The 18,014-nt window shown below is 43.7% G+C and overlaps 2 protein-coding genes across 2 annotated transcripts in view; both read left to right on the top strand.

Annotated features, from left to right (window-relative positions):
- The first annotated feature begins 191 nt into the window (after nt 1-191).
- Nucleotides 192-17,175, top strand: ncstn (nicastrin). Its single transcript, XM_048259427.1, has 17 exons — nt 192-316; nt 2,669-2,770; nt 3,002-3,125; nt 3,521-3,639; nt 4,345-4,490; nt 4,924-5,074; nt 5,216-5,328; nt 6,298-6,450; nt 6,603-6,707; nt 6,880-6,960; nt 8,835-9,004; nt 9,298-9,400; nt 9,680-9,778; nt 10,013-10,100; nt 11,801-11,967; nt 12,619-12,822; nt 15,223-17,175. The coding sequence occupies exons 1-17, from the start codon at nt 259-261 to the stop codon at nt 15,343-15,345; spliced, it is 2,106 nt and encodes a 701-aa protein (XP_048115384.1). The 5' UTR covers nt 192-258; the 3' UTR covers nt 15,346-17,175.
- Nucleotides 17,176-17,937: 762 nt separating this feature from the next.
- The window catches only part of LOC125306800 (vang-like protein 2), a 10,722-nt gene continuing 10,645 nt past the window's right edge, over nt 17,938-18,014 (top strand). Inside the window, exon 1 of the mRNA XM_048262348.1 lies at nt 17,938-18,014. This exon is cut by the window's right edge and continues 356 nt beyond it. The gene's annotated coding sequence lies outside the window, so the exon portion shown is untranslated.

Raw genomic sequence — 18,014 nt, 5'->3', positions numbered from 1 at the left:
TTACGACTCCAACTTTCTGGCCCTGTCTGGTAGCCTGTGTAGGCCTATGGCATATTATAGGCTAAATTGAAGAATCAGTTAATAAATCAGTAAGACATTCTCTGGTTAGCAAACAGGCACTGCAACTCTTTGCCTATGGGTGACAGCAGAGTCCTGCTGTGGATTGGCTACAACCAGAGACGAAGAAGGAGTCCCTGGAGCGGAAGCGGAAAATACTAACTTCCTGTGTTTTTCCAGTTGTGATTTCAAACCAGGAAGATGGGCCCCGGTTTTGCTAAATGGATAATAACAGTGGCATTTTGCTGGTTCATTCAAAGTAAGTATTGTGGTTTAGTTGAAATTCAGACCGCACAGTAAGCGACTGAACAAATAATTTGACGCCGGCCTGTTTTGGTTTCCGATAAATCTAAAGCTTGCTTGTCGAATTTGCAATAATGTTGCAAGTCACCGGTTCGCCGAAACATGCGCTCTTCTTTCAAACCTAAATCCTCAAATGATAGCTATCCGTATGATAATTTATTTTGAGCAGTTTGTTGATCAGAGCCTGGTGTAACGTTGAACTCAATGTCAGTAATGATAACTAAACCTATAGCAGAGTGATCAGTCACACTGTTTCTACTCCCTTTTACTCACACAATACCTGAGTATCAACCAGCCTGATAACTCGTGACTGCGCCCCTCGGCGCCGACATCTCCACTCTCTCAACCAATGTAGAAGACATTAGCAAGTCAGAAATCCCTCAGTTTTAATTATTGGACGTCGATCTGGAAAGTAAGGACGGCTTTACAATCACAGGATTTCTGTTGAAAACCAATCGAGAATAGTGTCGAGTTACAACATGTACCAAATATCTGGAAGGATGCTGTAGTGGTCCCAGTCCCCAAAGGTAGCAGTTGTAAAATTCTTAATGATTTTAGACCTGTCGCTCTTACGTCACAGATTTTAAGGATCACGCATTGGATCCCATTGCTGACAGGCCACGCATAGTAGTAGATGCCACTCTCAGTCTGTTTTATTTGCTTTTCAAACGCCTTGAAGGAAATGGGTCCCATACACAGATTCTTTTTATTGATTTGCTTTTGATACAATCCAACCTCATATCCTAGCCAAACCGCCTTGTTGAACAATTTGATTTTAGTTATAATCTTGTTGGTTGGATTCTGGATTTTTTAACAAACAGGACAAGAGAGTAACTGAGTTCTGTCTGGCCAGCTTTGCTCTTCTACAGGCTCACCACAGGGGTGTGTACTTTCACCCCTCCTGTGCATCCTATACACAAACACGTGTTAGAGCAAATATGCAAATAGGACCATCATTAAGTATGCGGACGACTCCGTTATTGGGGCAACCGTGGCCTACTGGTTAGCACTTCGGACTTGTAACAGGAGGGTTGCCGGTTCGAACCCCGACCAGTAGGCACGGCTAAAGTGCCCTTGAGCACGGAACGCCGCTGTTGTTGCAGGCAGCTCACTGCGTTGGGATTAGTGTGTGCTTCACCTCACTGTGTGCTAAGTGTGTTTCACTAATTTACGGAATGGGATAAATGCAGAGACCAAATTTCCCTCACGGGATCAAAATAGTATTCTTATACTTACTTATCATCGTCAGCCTGCTCCACAAAAATGACAGAGGCATGGACCAATAATTGAAGACTTTGTCCAGTGGTGTGAGAAGTCACACCTTCAATTCAACATATCCAAAACAAAGGATTATGTACATTGATTTTGGTAAAACTCCAAGATATGAGGTCACAACTATAAAGGGTCAACTAGTGGATCAAGTAGAATCATACAGATATCTAGGGGCAATTATTGACTCTTATATTATTATTGATTAAACTTCCAGAAGAACTGTGAAGCTGTCTGTAAAAAAAGGTTGCTGCCTGAGGAAACTGTACCACTTTCATATAGACAAGACCATGAGGACATCATTTTAGCATGCTTTTATCAAATCCATTATATCTTTTCCCTTAGTGTCATGGTTTGAGTCTGCTTCAGTTAAACACAAGAATAGTTTAAATCAAATTGTAAGATGGTCAAGTAAACTGATTGGTGAGTCCCAGCTGCACCCCACATCCCTGTATGCTAAACAACTACAGCGTATAGCTATAGCCATCTTAGAAGATAGCGTACACCCTTTGAATAGGAAATTCCAGTATCTTCCTTCTGGACGGAGGCTAATAGTCCCTAGATGTAGGACTACAAGATTTAAAAACTGTTTTGTCCCAGCGGCAATCACTCTGTTGAACAAACTGTAGAATTACTTGCACATAACGCACAAGCACCTTGGTCATGCACTACAGTAGCTGTAGCATCTATTGTATGTTTTATATGGTTTATGTCATATGTTTTTATTCATGTTCTACTGTCCGTTTTATATGTTTTGTCATATGTTTGTGTGTCATGTGGTCTGACACACTACAAAGTGTGAAGGATGTCCTGCCTCCTAGACTGTAAACCTAGTTTACCTATGGGTACCAATAAAGTGACCTGACCAGAACCTGACCTGATAGTGGGACAATGTTGGAATTACGGTGGAAAATATATTTTTGTATCACTGGTGTCATTCTACTCAATCGTTATATCTGTCATTGTAAATGCTTCAGGTTAATAATTTCTCAGTTGAATAACTGTATTAAATAACTGTTTATACATCATTATCTTCCAGTTGCAAGCGGTAACTCTGTGGAACAGAAGATCTATGTAGAGTTGAATAACACGGTGCCATGCGTTCGCCTGCTCAACGCGACACATCAGATGGGCTGCCAGTGTAAGTAAACGGCTCTCTCTCTATCCGACACACTTGTCTGTACTAGATACATTACACACTTTAGTCGCTTAGACCCTTGACATTCACGCAAATTATTTGACACACATGATTTTTTAATAGACTTAGGGGTCAATAAAGTATCTCTATCTATCTATCTATCTATCTATCTATCTAGAGATTCACAATTTGGTGCATGTTTACAATTCATCTCTTTACCTTGTGTCTTTGTAGCCTCCATATCAGGAAACACTGGAGTTCTCCATTTGTTGGAGACTGATTCAGATCTGGATATAATACTGAATAACGGCCTTCATGCACCCTACATGGTACTCATGGATGCTTCATTCTTCAACAGGTATATATACACACCCACACACATGCACATAGGCTACACAATAACATACACCCTCATAGTAGCTGAGATATCATGTCGAACCAAGAATATTTCTGCTTGTCATGCCATATCCCACAGGCTTGCTTAATTCTGGGAGATTTTTAACTAAATGTGCTTGTAGTGTGCAAGATTAGAAACCTTAAAGAGATGACATTTGATGGATGAAAATACCTGGCCAAAAGGTTGGCAGTAAAGGTGATGCGTGGAAGTGAAGTTTGGTGTGCAAATAAAGGCTACCTTTTTCTTTGTGCATGGTTTTGTTGCTGAACCTTGCGGTGGGATAGAAGTTTCTGCTTTTTTCACACTCTAAATGTCACCTGTGCTAATATGCGCTCATGTATCTTTTCTTATGGCAGCGCCGTCATGATGCGGATGAAGAACTCCACCCGAGTGGCGGGAGTTGCCGTGGTGATCCCCAACTCCAGCCCTGTTCAGGGATTCTCCCCTCACAACAAGTGCCCCAATCAGTACACAGGTGTGTGTGTGTGTGTGAGAGAGTGAGAGAGTGTGAGTGTGTGTGTGTGTGTGTGTGTGTGTGTGTGTGTGTGTGTGTGTGTGTGTGTGTGTGTGTGTGTGTGTGTGAGAGAGAGAGAGAGAGAGAGAGAGAGAACACACCGCTGGGGGCACGCTAAGTAGATCTGTGAATTACCTTCCCAATCAGACATGTAGTGGACTGCACTCTCCGTGCCAAAAAATACATTTGTGCACCATAGTAAATATAACTGTGTCTTTGTATTGTTCTCTGCTTCTCCCCTTATCCACACTGGGGAAACCACATTGAATGATGAATCTTGATCAAAGACTTTAGAGCAGTCACAAGAGCTAAATGATTAACTTCTAACAATCTTCACCAATCACAAAAATATGAATGGTCCTGCAAAAAGGGAAACAACATTTCTCCTATCACTCCTTTAAAAAAGAAAAATAACAATGAATAGTTGGCTACAAAGATCAGCCCATACCCAGAGTAACAACAGAAAATCTGTGCGTGCGCATCTGTGTGTGTGCGCCTGTGTGTGTGTAGTGTATTTCGGAGCATAAAATGGGGGTGATCCACAAACGTGTGTTTGTTTTTATATTCTGCCATTTATTTCAGACACATCAAACTGTAGCCAACTATGAAAGGATATGATTGTTGCTGTTTATAAACAAAATCATACTGAATGCCATTTTCTGTCAGGCGTATACTCGGACACCTATGGTCCTCGGCTGGCAGACTGTAATGGAACAGTGTGGAATCCTCTGGGCAATGGACTGTCTTTTGAGGACTTCAAATTCCCCATATTCTCCATGAACGACGACAACCAGACTGCAGTCATCCGCAAGGTATGCCCTTTGTGTGTGTGTGTGTGTGTGTGTGTTCCCTCTGCTGTGTGGAGAGATGAAAGGATCCAAGAACACACCAGCAGTTAGGTGTGTGTGTTTGTCAGTAGACTATGTCAAGTTGTTATTTCCATTTGAGGTGGGGTGTGTGTGTGTGTGTGTGTGTGTGTGTGTGTGTGGGGGCAGACTGGGTGTGTGTGGAGGACAGACTTTGTGAGTGTGCCTTTTGTGTGCTCATATTATACTTTTATATGTGTAAGTAGTGCATGTTTGTGGACTGTGTGAGTGAGAATTATAGTACCTGCAGAGAATAGCTGAGGTCTTATTCCAAGTATTGCTTTCTTTGTTTCACTCTTTCTCTCTCTTGTGATCTCTCACTCTCTCTTGTGTGTTTCTGTGTTTGTTTTTCTTTGTGTGTGTGTGCGTCTGTGTGTAGTGTATTTCGGAGCATAATATGGGGGTGAATGGGAGTGCGCCAGCGTACCCCCTGTGTGCCCTGCAGCTCTTCTCCCACATGCACGCCGTCACCAGCACCGCCACCTGCATGAGACGCAACGACATCCAGAACAACTACAGCCTCAACCCAGGTACACACACACACACACACACACACACACACACACATGCCGTCACCAGCACAGCCACACATACATATATACACACTGTCTCCAACGTATCAGTCTCGGTCTCTCTCTTTCCCCCTCTCCCCCTGTCTTTCTGGCTTCCAGAGACTGTCTGTGATCCACTGGGGGATTTTAATGTTTGGGCTCCTCTCCATCCAATCAATACCACAGCGAAGGGACATAAGGCCAATGAGAGCGTGGTTGTCGCAGCAACCAGGGTAAGTGACAGCCAGATGTCCCACCCACATGTCCGTGTTTGTATTCAGACCTGCAGACAAATCAACTAACAACATCGCTGGCATCCTGACATGTTAGACATTAAGCTTTAAGATATGTTAAGCTGTTAATCTATACGTTTTCTGCAGGCACTGCATCTTACTTTCTGTCTTTCTCTTCTCTTGTTCTCTCATATAGCCTACTCACACACATACATACACACACACACACACACACACACACACACACACTTCCCTCACTACCTCTTCCATCCATTCTTTAGTTTGTTTTCTTTCTCTTATCTTACCATGTTTAAGATCCTCCATTATGCCAATTTTGCAAAACGCCCCAGTCAGTGAGCCATATTTTGATCTGTTGCCCTGCCTTGAAAACCAAAAGACAACAATTTTATCATCATAATTCTATAGCTGATGTTTTTAGTAAGGTCCCACCTTTGAAGGTTTTAGAATATCTTATTAGCATAGATTTTAAGAAACATATTTAAGTTTCTATAACACACAATGCTCTGGCCATTAAATAGCCTTAGTTGCGGAAATGGCCTTAAATTAAACAAACAAACAAATCTTACCATGTTTCCATATATTTGTTTTAAACCTCTTTCACTCCCCCTTCTTCTCTTCCTCCCTCTGTAGTTGCTCTCTCTTGGCCATTTTCATTTCTGCTTGTGTTAGGCTTTTGGCCAGAGTTGTACCTTGACCTATTTTTAGAGCTGGCCCCTATGATTTGCGTTTTTCCCTATGTCTCTCTTCACTCTTCCCCAAGCCTTCTCTCGCTCTCTCTCTGCTCTCTCTCTCTCTCTCTCTCTCTCTCTCTCTCTCTCTCTCTCTCTCTCTCTCTCTCTCTCTGTATTAGATGGTAAAGTGTTATGTGGAAGGATGCAGGAATAGTATGTTTTGATTAGCAGTTCAATAAACAAGTGTGGAATCTTTTCTCTCTCTCTCTCCTCTCAGATGGATGGCAGAACATTCTTCTGGGATGTTGCCACGGGTGCTGAGGGGACCGTGGCCGGAATCGTTGCCCTCTTGGCCGCATCTCAAGCTCTCAAAACTACGGCTGAACAAGCCCCACCACCTCGGAACATCCTCTTCACCTTCTTTCAAGGGGTGTGTGTGTGTGTGTAATATTGTGCAATTGATTGAATTTTTTAATTTCAAGTATGATTTTGGCTTCCAATGAGTACAAAGAAATGAATAAACACACACATTACACTTTTTTCATTATTTTGTGTGTGATCCTTTCTCCTGTTTGTTTTCAGGAGACCTTTGACTACATTGGGAGCTCCAAAATGGTGTATGACATGGACAACAATAATTTTGTAATCGATATGGAAAATGTGCACTCAGTCCTGGAAATCGGACAGGTACACACACACACACGCACATGCTGGCGTACTGTAACAGTAGCACTCATCTTGCACATAAGCTTCTAGATACTTAGACCTGATCTAGATATATTGTGCGTGTGTGTGTGTGTGTGTGCGCGAGTGTGTATTTTTGTTGTGTGTGTGTGTATGCGTGCGTGTGTGTGTTTAGGTTGGCCTGCGGAGAGGTTCAGAACTGTGGATGCACACTGACCCAGTCTCCCGGAGGAATAACATCAGCGTCAATCAAGAGGTGAGACAGAGATTCAGGCCCTGTTTAGACCACAACGAAAACGATGCAACCGGTGATGTTGTTCTGCGTTTGACCCTGTCCTTTAGACGCAAACGGAGTATTTGACCCTGTCCTTTAGACGCAAACGGAGGTTTTATCCTGTCCTTTAGACGCAAACGGAGATGTTGTTCTGCGTTTGACCCTGTCCTTTAGACGCAAACGGAGTGTTTGACCCTGTCCTTTAGACGCAAACGGAGGTTTTATCCTGTCCTTTAGACGCAAACGGAGATGTTTTCCTGCGTTTGACCCTGTCCTTTAGACGCAAACGGAGTGTTTGACCCTGTCCTTTAGACGCAAACGGAGTGTTTGACCCTGTCCTTTAGACGCAAACGGAGATGTTTTTCTGCGTTTGACCCTGTCCTTTAGACGCAAACGGTGATGTTGTTCCGCGTTTGATCCTGTCCTTTAGACGCAAACGGAGATGTTGTTCTGCGTTTGACCCTGTCCTTTAGACGCAACCGGTGATGTTTCTCTGCGTTTGACCCTGTCCTTTAGACGCAACCGGTGATGTTTCTCTGCGTTTGACCCTGTCCTTTAGACGCAAACGGAGATGTTGTTCTGCGCTTGACCCTGTCCTTTAGACGCAAACGGAGATGTTGTTCTGCGTTTGACCCTGTCCTTTAGACGCAAACGGAGTGTTTGACCCTGTCCTTTAGACGCAAACGGAGTGTTTGACCCTGTCCTTTAGACGCAAACGGAGGTTTTATCCTGTCCTTTAGACGTAAACGGAGATGTTGTTCTGCGTTTGACCCTGTCCTTTAGACGCAACCGGTGATGTTTCTCTGCGTTTGACCCTGTCCTTTAGACGCAAACGGAGTTATTGACCCTATCCTTTAGACGCAAACGGAGATGTTTTTCTGCGTTTGACCCTGTCCTTTAGACGCAAACGGTGATGTTGTTCTGCGTTTGATCCTGTCCTTTAGACACAAACGGAGATGTTGTTCTGCGTTTGACCCTGTCCTTTAGACGCAAACGGTGATGTTTCTCTGCGTTTGACCCTGTCTTTTAGACGCAACCGGTGATGTTGTTCTGCGTTTGACCCTGTCCTTTAGACGCACACAGAGTGTTTGACCCTGTCCTTTAGACGCAAACGGAGGTTTTATCCTGTCCTTTAGACGCAAACAGAGATGTTTTCCTGCGTTTGACCCTGTCCTTTAGACGCAAACGGAGTGTTTGACCCTGTCCTTTAGACGCAACCGGTGATGTTGTTCTGCGTTTGACCCTGTCCTTTAGACGCAAACGGAGATGTTGTTCTGCGTTTGACCCTGTCCTTTAGACGCAAACGGACGTTTTATCCTCTCGCAAACGGAGTTTTTAAAATCGCTGATTGTTTTTTTGGGAAAACTCTGTTTGTTCGTTTGCGTCTAAAGAGGTACAAACGGAGACTTATGTGACGAGACGGAGATTTTTACTCAGTTCAGAAGAGAAAGAGGAAGTGATTCGTTACTGTTGTTGGTATTTTCGGGATTCTGATTGGCTAACGTGGGATTGAGCTTCTCCTTCCACTGCCACCGACAGGTTTGGCATGCTCTTGAAGGCATTTACCCGGGTTATGGTAAAGGAAAACTTTTCTGAAAACTGACAAAAATAACATTGTGCACACTTGTGGTGTGCACAATGTTATTTTTGAAAACGGAGAGGGTGAAATGTCCGTTTATGAAAATAGCCGGCCACGTGTAAAGGTAGCCTCAAAGAGACAGAGAATCAAAGAAACAGAGAGAGAGATGAAGCGAGACCTAGAAAGATTGAGAGATGAAGAGTTGCAAATGTTGACTTTATTTGTTGAAAAAATATATATAAATTGACTGGATCTATCTACCTTGTTTCTCTCCCAGGTGGGGAATATTTTGAAAGGCATGACTTCTGCTGGTGCAGAGCTTGGTCTCTCCTTGGCTGAGCCCACTGCCACTCAGGCCCTCCCACCCTCCTCCTTCCAGCGCTTCCTCCTGTCTCGGGCTGTCCCAGGTGTGGTCTTGGCTGACCACCAATCGGCTTTCAACAACAAGTGAGTGTGAAAATGGATGTATACATGAATGGATTAAAGATGCTGGTCCTGACTTTGGCTGTTGAGCTTAAATGTCAACAACCAATCAGATTTCAGACATTCGCCTGAAGCACCATGTTGATTGTCTGGGATTGTTTCTGGCTCAGTATGAGCTGAGCCACCTTGTTTGTTTGCAAAGCAAAGACATCCAAGACTATTTATGCGTACTTGGGTGTGTGTGCGCGCATGTATTGACCGATGGCTGTTTGACTGTGTTGCTGACGCTGATGTCTCTCTGTCTCTCTCACACGCAGGTACTATGAAAGTGTATATGACAATGCAGACTACCTGAACGTTAGCTATCCTCCTGACCTCACCCTAGAGGAGCAGCTGGAGTATGTCACTGACATCGCTCGGGTACGCACTGTTCCCATGCTGATCTCCTCATAGGGACAAAGATGGCAGCTTTGGGTGCTTTTTGTAGGCAGACTTCAGAGGTCTATAGCCCTGCAACATAGTCCCAGTTCATACAAACTCCCCAATCTATAATTCTCATTCTTTCATTCTCTCTCTCTCTCTCTCTCTCTCTCTCTCTCTCTCTCTCTCTCTCTCTCTCTCTCTCTCTCTCTCTCTCTCTCTCTCTCTCTCTCTCTCTCTCTCTCTCTCTCTCTCTCTCTCTCTCTCTCTCTCTCTCAGGCATTGACCAACGTGTCAACACTAGTGGCTCGTTCTTTGTATCTCCAGGCGGGAGGGGAGGAGTCTCAGCTGGAGAATATCAGCGCGGACTCTAAGATAGTGAGATCACAAATCACATGGCCAATTACACAACCCATCACATGACCACATATCATTTCTGTGTGCCTCTCCACTCTGTACTTGCTTCACTCTGCCTCTCTTTCTTTCTTTCCTTTTTTCGTTGTCACTCATATACACATATATATACTCTTTCTCTTTTTACTCATACTCTTCTCTCTCCCTCTCTCTCTCTCTTTCTCTCTCTTTCTCTTTCTCTCTCCCTCCCTCTCCCAGGTGACCCAGTTGCTGTATGGTTTTCTGATCCAGTCTAATAACAGCTATTTTAGATCACTGACCAACCCTGAAGATAAATTACTTCTGGGTGAGTGATCTACACACACACACACACACACACACACACACACACACACTCAGCTACATTCATACACAAACAGACACATTTTATTTCTGCACATTCCAAAATCACAGTATGATATTATCAGTGTTGGGCAAGTTACTGGAAATTAGTAATTAGTTACAGTTAAAAGTAATTGAATTGCTTTACCAATTACTGTATATCAATAGTAATTAGTTACTGGAGAAAGTGAACAGTACTGAACAGTTACACACAATAAACATAATTTGACCTATTAGACCTACTAGCCCTCCTACCCTCAGGTAGATGCTTTAGAGTACTAAACTGCAGCTTAAATAAATACAAAAACTCCTTTATTCCAACTGCCATAAAGATGCTCAATGATAGATAGCTGGCTATCTATATGTTATCCAGTGTGCAGCTCTGACTGAGTTGTTTTTGTTGTAACTGTGGTGGTGTGGGGCTGTATGTCTAACTGTTGTTTTTTAATTGCCTTATGCATGAGCTGTGTATGTCTGTGATGCAGTGATTGTGAAGCCCAAGACAAATTTCCTCTTGGGGACAATAAAGTATTCTTTACTTCACTTATTGTAGTCTCAACCCTTCAAATCAAACAGTAGCCTTGTACATGAGTTCTCTAAACTTTTTACTTTTGAAGAAACAGCTCAATAAGGTGTTCCAGAGAGAAGTTGTATGTTGAGTTAAACTTGTGCTTGTCTGTGTTATGGCTCTGTATGTTGTAAGACTTTAACTTAAAGGTTGTATCAGCGATTGCGGGGTAATGTCACTTCTGTTGACATTCAAACAAAACAGAGAGCTAGCTCGCTACACCCTCCCCCTCCCTCCTGTGCAATTGAAACTCTCCTAAACGCGCATCTCGTCGGTTATTGGTTATTTGGTAAAAGCAAAACTTTATTTTGCCTTTTGAGTGGTTGGCAACACTTGTTGGTTCACAATTGTTTTTGTGTACAGATCTCAGAGCCTATAGGCTGCCTACAGAGACACGTTTTTTGACGGTCTGCTTATGGGTCGGGCAGCTAGCAGATTGTTAGGAAAGATTAGATGAATGTGATGATTTATGTTTGGGCCTTTTTTGGGCCTGCAATCACTGATACAACATTTAATATAATGAGGCTTTTGCACTATAGGCGAAGAAGAGCAGAAAGATGAACGACAGTGCGCCTACTGCACCACTTGGAGTTTACGAGATGGAAACAAAAGGGAAAGGCGTTTAAGATGTCCATTTAAATTGTAGCCTGAACTCTTACATTACTCAAAATAAGGAGGAATGTAAGGAGACTGCTGTGAACTGTAAAGAATATATCTGCAATGGAAACACAAGACCAAATCGTGGGAAACACAGGTCAGGCGACGTTAGATCAAAAGCAGCAAATGTGGATCTGTCATCTTGTCTGCTGAAGTTGTTCATTTGTCACACAAGATAAACAGAGTAACGCGTGTAACAAACTCATTTTTTAAATTTCAGTAATTGTAACTGCCTTACTCCATTTTAAAAAAATACTTTGTTACATGTTTGTTGCCGCTAAAAGTAGTGGAATTACAGTAACACGTTACTTTGTAATGCGTCACTCCCAACACTGGATATTATGTCACACACACGCCCTGATATAACATTTGGATTTTTCGTATCACCTTTGGAATGGAGACTTTTGTGTTTATACTTGTGTTTGTGTGTGTGTCCACAGAGGCTCGGGCTCCGCAGTACTACGTGGGTGTGCCCATCTCGGCCAACACCATTAAGCCTTCCACGAGGATAGTCCAGTACCTGCTGGCCAACTACCTGGGCAACTCCACCGGCCTCAACCAGTCCAAGTGCCAGGACCCATCTGGTCTGCCTGAAGAGAGCAAAGAGGTGAGGGTCTCTATGTGTGTGCATGTGTGCTTGCATGTGTGCTTGCGTGTGTGTTTGCGTGTGTGCTTGCGTGTGTGCTTGCGTGTGTGTGCGTGTGTGCGTGCACCTGTTCAACCCCACATCTCTCAGCCCAAGTTCAAGTAGCAGGACCTCTGTGTCAGGAGAGTCCAAAGAGTTGGTGGAGGAGGAGGAGCATGCACTAGTGTGTATCTAAGAAGGACCGTTATTGTTCAATCATATAGACCAAAGGACTGGTGGAAAAGGCTGATGTGCCTCCATATCCCAGCCGTCTACCCACACCATGTTAATAAAGAACCAAGTACAGAATCACGTTGGTGCCATTACCACAATATAAAATCCTAAGTGAGTGTAAAAACTCCTCAGTCTGTTGGAGAGAGCGGGTGTGAATTTTAGCCATTTGTGCTCTGCTTTGTGAATATATCAGGATTTAAGTTTGCAGCTTCACTTCATGACCCATGACCCTTTTCACCCCCCCCCCCCCCCCAATCATTCATCTCTCCATCTCTTCATGTTTCCCCTCTCATTCCTCTTCATCTCTCCATCCATCTGGTCTCTGCATCCTTTGCATTACCTCCCTCCATCTCTCTTTCCATCTCTCCTCTCTCTCTCTCTCCCTCTCTTTCTCCACAGCTGTACTCCTACCTGTGGGTGCGGGGGGCCAACGGCTCCGAGGCTGCGCCGTTCTGTGTGCGCTCCACGGTGCGCCGGACGCTGGCCATCTCGCCAGCCTTTGAGCTCAAGCAGTATGACTCCCGCACCTACTCCACGTGGACTGAGTCCCGCTGGAAGCTCATCCGCGCCCGCATCTTCCTGGTGGCCAGCCACGATCTCGAGGTAAAGGGGGAAGGGGGAGATGGCATTTAGGGACTGGTATTTAGGCTCAGTGGTGTTTCATTAAAGGAATTATCCGGAGTAAAATGCACTTTAGATCAATTTACGGATGATTGGGAGTACATACGTTGAGTTGACATCAATATCATGTCATTCGGATGTGTTTTGAGAAAGTTCGATTTTACCGTTTTTAATCAAAACTCGTTAGCCTGGAAGTGACCAGGGCATGTCATTTTGCCGCTACAAAACGCTATTTTTATACCTCTTCTACAGTTCCAAACAATATTACACTTACGTGGTAGTGAGTAGGGGTGAACGATTTTGGAAAAAAATCTAATTGCGATTTTTCTCACCAATATTGCGATTGCGATGCGATATGCAATTATTTTTAAGCTCTTTATCTTCTGTCTTATTCAACAAAGACAAGCAATATATTATTCTATAGTATGACCAACACAAAATTAGATAAGTTAAACATAAACTGTTCTTTCCTGGAGCCCAGGCCTATGTTATGATGGCATTAAGTCATTGAATAAGATTGATGAATGAAATATTTTTTATTTAACTATTTTAATCACATTAGTAGACCTATATTTGTTGAACTTCCAGCCTTGTAAACATTTAATGATTCTGATTCGTTTCTATTTTGTTTCTATTTCATGTAGATATGACCTTCTTTCGTTAGTTAACAAATACATGCAGTGGCACTGACACGGCTTCTCATTGTCCTGTGCACTCCATACACGCGCGCGCACGCCCACACACACACACACACACACACACACACAGACCCGCTCCTCTCCTCTGTAGGCTACTTGCACGTGAATCGGAACAAACTACTGTAGATTGTTGTAGCGCAAATAAATGCGGCCGAATGACCGCTCGCCCGGTGTTAACTAAAGGTTAGCATCATCAACACCGCAGCGCAATACGCATGCATGCAAATTAACTAGTTTGTTCATATCACAACAAAGCCAATCGCAGACACAAAACTCTTTAAACAGGCAAAGGTATCAGCAGTTAGCAGCATGTATGTAGCCTAGAGCCTTAGCTGGTAAGCTAATGTTAGAACAGCTGGGTTTTTGGTGGTTAGCTGTGTCAACTATTTGCGGATAACATTATGCATCAATTAAATGTTTGTGCCGCCAACCCCCTTGGATATCACAAATGCCCCCACTGTCACTGTACTCCAGTAAACAAAGTCCCCAGTGCACAGGTGAATGGCTGCTGTGCAGCCTAAACAGTCTGGAGTGGAGTTTTAATCGTCAGCTGGACAAGTGAACGAAGTTACCAGCCAGAGTAGCAGCACAGGGGAATTATGAACTAGAACCAGGGACATGGCAGGTTAGACAAAAGGTAATGAAGAGGTTTATTTTTAACCAAAGTAGCTCTACTGATCAGACCTTTCTTTACACTGTTAGCTGGTCCTCTTGTTTTACGTTTTTTGCTTCTTCAGTGGTCGGTGAGAAGAGTCAAGTATAAATGCGTTTTGTTGACGTCACATATTACAAATCGCAGCCTTTGCGGTTTGAAAATCGTGTTTCATCATATCGCGATATTATCGCAAATGCAATAAATTGTTCAGCCCTAGTAGTGAGTAGAGAGTCCCTAAAGCCAAACCGAAGTATCCCGAGGTCTTTATGTGGTCGGATAGAGAGTCCAGAATGAATTTCATCAAGCCAGTACCTTTCCGGAAATGTTGCTGCTGCAGCTGGCATCTTTAGGGGAAAGTCCGTAGGAGTCGATTGCCGAGTGTGGAGTAACACGCTCTGGAAATTCACGATTCCAGTCAACTCAACGTATGTACTCCCAATCATCCGTAAATTGATCTAAAGTGCATTTTACTCCGGATAATTCCTTTAACTCGTAACGCAAGGTTCGAGGGCCAAACCCAAGGGGTCACATTTGAGCATTTAAAAATTTCCTTGAAAATAACCCAATTGTTACTTTCTGAAGCAACGACTTACTTTTAGAATTTGAAACTGAGTATCTAATTTAGTTACTTTTTGGAAGACGTAACTGTAACTAATTACTTTTTAGAAGTAACCTGCCCAACACTGGTCATGAGTTCGGTACTACACAACAGCACCACATGTAGTAGTGATGAGCTTAGCACTTAGCAAGCTTTTAGCTTATTGTAGTAGAAGCAGGTGTCTTTGCTTTTATCAGTGCTAATAGTTGCTGGTGCTTTTAGCTTTAAGCAATGTTAATAACTGTTGGTGTTTTAGCAGTGCTAATAGCTGCTGATATTTGTCAAATGTGATGTCTGTCTGCTTTGTAAAGTCAATATAAGTGTGTGTTCTCTCTCTCTCTCTCTCTCTCTCTCTCTCTCTCTTTCCTCCCCTCCTTCTCGCTCCCCATCTCTCTCTCTCTGCTTTTCTCTCTGCCTCTCTCTTTCTACAGATGCTAACATTGGGGGTGGGGATCGCCGTGTTGCTGCTCTCTCTCCTCGTCACCTACTTTCTCAGCACGAAGGCGGAACTTCTATTTGCCCCCGCCCAGGAATCAACAGGCAGCGCCTACTAATAGCTAGGGCTGGGGGCCACTTACACACACATGGATAAACACATACATACCGTAAATACACACACACACATGCACACATGCACGCACACTTGCACTGATGAAGGGACATACTGTACATGCATGTAGAAAGGCTACACTGTCTGACACACACACACACACACACACAGAAAACTACCCTCTCACGTAGAAAAACCCACCAGCCACCCCAAATCACATTCTCAGAGACTGTTGTATTGGCCTTGGCCCTTGGGTGGACTGTACTGGTTTAGTAATGGCAGGCCACACACCAGCTGGCTAATGGATGTTCATACTCTCTCTTTTGCTCAGTTTGTTTGTTTGTTTGTTTTGTTTTGTTTTGTTTTGTTTTTTTTAAAATCACAGTTGTGGCTCTGTTAAGACCCATTGGGTCAGGCCCAAAACTTTTGGTTGATTTTACCAATTTGACGTAAACAGTGTGAACAGTAGTGAGCTGATACGGATGTATGTATGCTTGTGTGCACGTGTGTGTGGTAGAGCTTACAGAATGAATGTGTGTGTGTGTGTGCGCACGCACGTGCGCGTGCGTGTTGAGTATGTGCAAATAGCTTTCTCCACAAGTAGCGTGATGTTTGATTATTGATCTGTGTAAGAAAATTAAGTGGATAACCTTTCAACACATTCCGCCATGTTGACTCTGCCTACAGTCCCTCCCCTCCAGATCTCAGCACAAGTGCTATTGGGCTTGCTAGTGACTCCAGATCTCCGCTCATGTGCTGTTCGGCTTGCGAGTGAGTGACTCTAGATCTCTGCTCATGTTCTGTGGGGCTTGCGAGTGACTCTAGATCTCAGCTCATAAGCTGTTGGGCTTGCTAGCGACTCAAGAGCGGGTCCAGAGATGAGATGATCCGAAAGATAAGGCAGGGAGGAGGAAGATGAGGAAGAGGAAGACATGTGGGTGCATGAAGGGAGATGAGATCTGTTGCTTTTCTGATGAAACTGCAACACCAACAGCACTGTATCTCACTCAGTAATTTAATGAATCCTCTGAATGTAAGAGAGATGTGGAAGCAGCATTAAAATAATCTCATAAAGACGGACAGGAAACGAGAGGAGGCAGGCACTGAGGGATCAAATGGCATGCACATAGGGCTTTGGGAAACCCCTGTCGGCGGGTGGGAGGGAATTAATTAAACACGTTGGTCCGGCTTGCCTGCCCGACTGCGCCACCTGTTCCCTTCTCTCGCTGTAAATCCATGGCAGCATAAGCACTGAGAGCAGCCCTCCGGTTTCGCTTCTCCGGATTATTCCGGAAAAGTCTGCCCCACATCTGGCCCAGTGACCGTGGCCTGACCCCGTCACCCGAAATCAAGGTTCATGGTCAAAGGTGAGGGGTGAAAGGTCAGAGTTGAGGAGAGTGGCAGAGGTGAAGGTCGCCATGACGGAATGAGCAGTTGCAGTGTTTTAAACTGTCAGTAGGGGGATATGGCCCATTGAGCAGATGACTTTGGACTGGACTGGACCGGCCCTGGGCTAGAGTATGGGAGAATCCGCTCTCAAGTCAGACGCTCTTGTGGAAGTTAGGAAACAACTGAAGAGCAGACAGAATACCACTACAATCCTTTCCTGATTCTACTCTTTGAGAGAGAAGATTGCTTTTTATATGTATAAAATCAGTCTCTTAAGATGGAGATTTCTTTTTTTTTCAGAACCAAATGAGATGGGATGACTTTTTTTTTCTTTTGATGATTTGCTTTTAAGGTGTTTGTGGGGATGGGAGTGAAGATGGGTGGGAGCTAAGGGTTAAATGGGAGAAGAATACCTGGACATACAAATAAAAACTCTTCTTTTCTAGAGTATGTGTGTTTTTGGTTTATTCACATTTGTGCATAGAAGCCTAAACAACTGGCTGCCTTGAGATGCTGAGAAACACTTACAAATAGACAATGACTGGAAGAACCTGCTGATTTAAAGAAAGATACAGTCCTTAAGCACCCCTCTCAGAGATTGATTGTAATAAACTGGAAAAGTACACATCTTACTTAGGTAGACTTGCCCACAAATGTTCATCTTCTCCTTCTCCATCTATCAAGAGTTCCAGAAAGTATTCAATTTCACAACAAAAAATTCACACTAGTGTGGGACGGACAGATCAAAACGACAAACAATCATCCTTGTGGGGCTTCATCATGCCCAACATGTTTCGTCTTTCAGTTGTCGCGGGAACTTCAGTGTCACTGGGGAATCCTTATAATTATGTTTCGTAGACAAAAAAATCACTGGGGGGGATATATAAACGAATATAATTAAATGAACATGGATTTGTATATTATTATTTGAATAATAAACTAAATATTTTAAAATGTTTTATCGTTAGTCATGAATGAAATGGCATAGTCTTCAAAACCTTTAATTATAAAAAAATCTCCTTGCGTGCATTTGCACAAGTGATTTCAAGAACGCCAGCGTCGTAGCACCTAACCTACTCCAGTGTTGACCTGCACCTCCGAGGCCTGGAGAAGGAAGGCGTCGGGGGGAGGGAGAGAAGAACAGGAAAAGGAGATATGTCGTGGGGGAGGGGGATCTGGGGGCGGGTCTTGCAGATACCAGGAGGTGGTCGAGGGGTCTTCGAACTACAGGACAGGAGAAAAAGTTCAACAACTCTACCTGGTGACTTCTTGTGGTATTTTGAA

This window comes from Alosa alosa, chromosome 1 (assembly GCF_017589495.1).
Source record: "Alosa alosa isolate M-15738 ecotype Scorff River chromosome 1, AALO_Geno_1.1, whole genome shotgun sequence".
NCBI lineage: Eukaryota > Metazoa > Chordata > Actinopteri > Clupeiformes > Clupeidae > Alosa > Alosa alosa.
This window is presented reverse-complemented; position numbering and strand designations above follow the sequence as displayed.

What these genes read in the sequence shown, in the direction of transcription:
- ncstn (XM_048259427.1), top strand. Translation starts at nt 259, where the DNA reads ATGGGCCCCGGTTTTGCTAAATGGATAATAACAGTGGCATTTTGCTGG. An exon ending in ATTTTGCTGGTTCATTCAAA is followed by an intron (nt 317 to 2,668) that starts GTAAGTATTGTG and finishes ATTATCTTCCAG; the next exon opens with TTGCAAGCGGTAACTCTGTG. An exon ending in TCAGCGCGGACTCTAAGATA is followed by an intron (nt 9,779 to 10,012) that starts GTGAGATCACAA and finishes TCCCTCTCCCAG; the next exon opens with GTGACCCAGTTGCTGTATGG.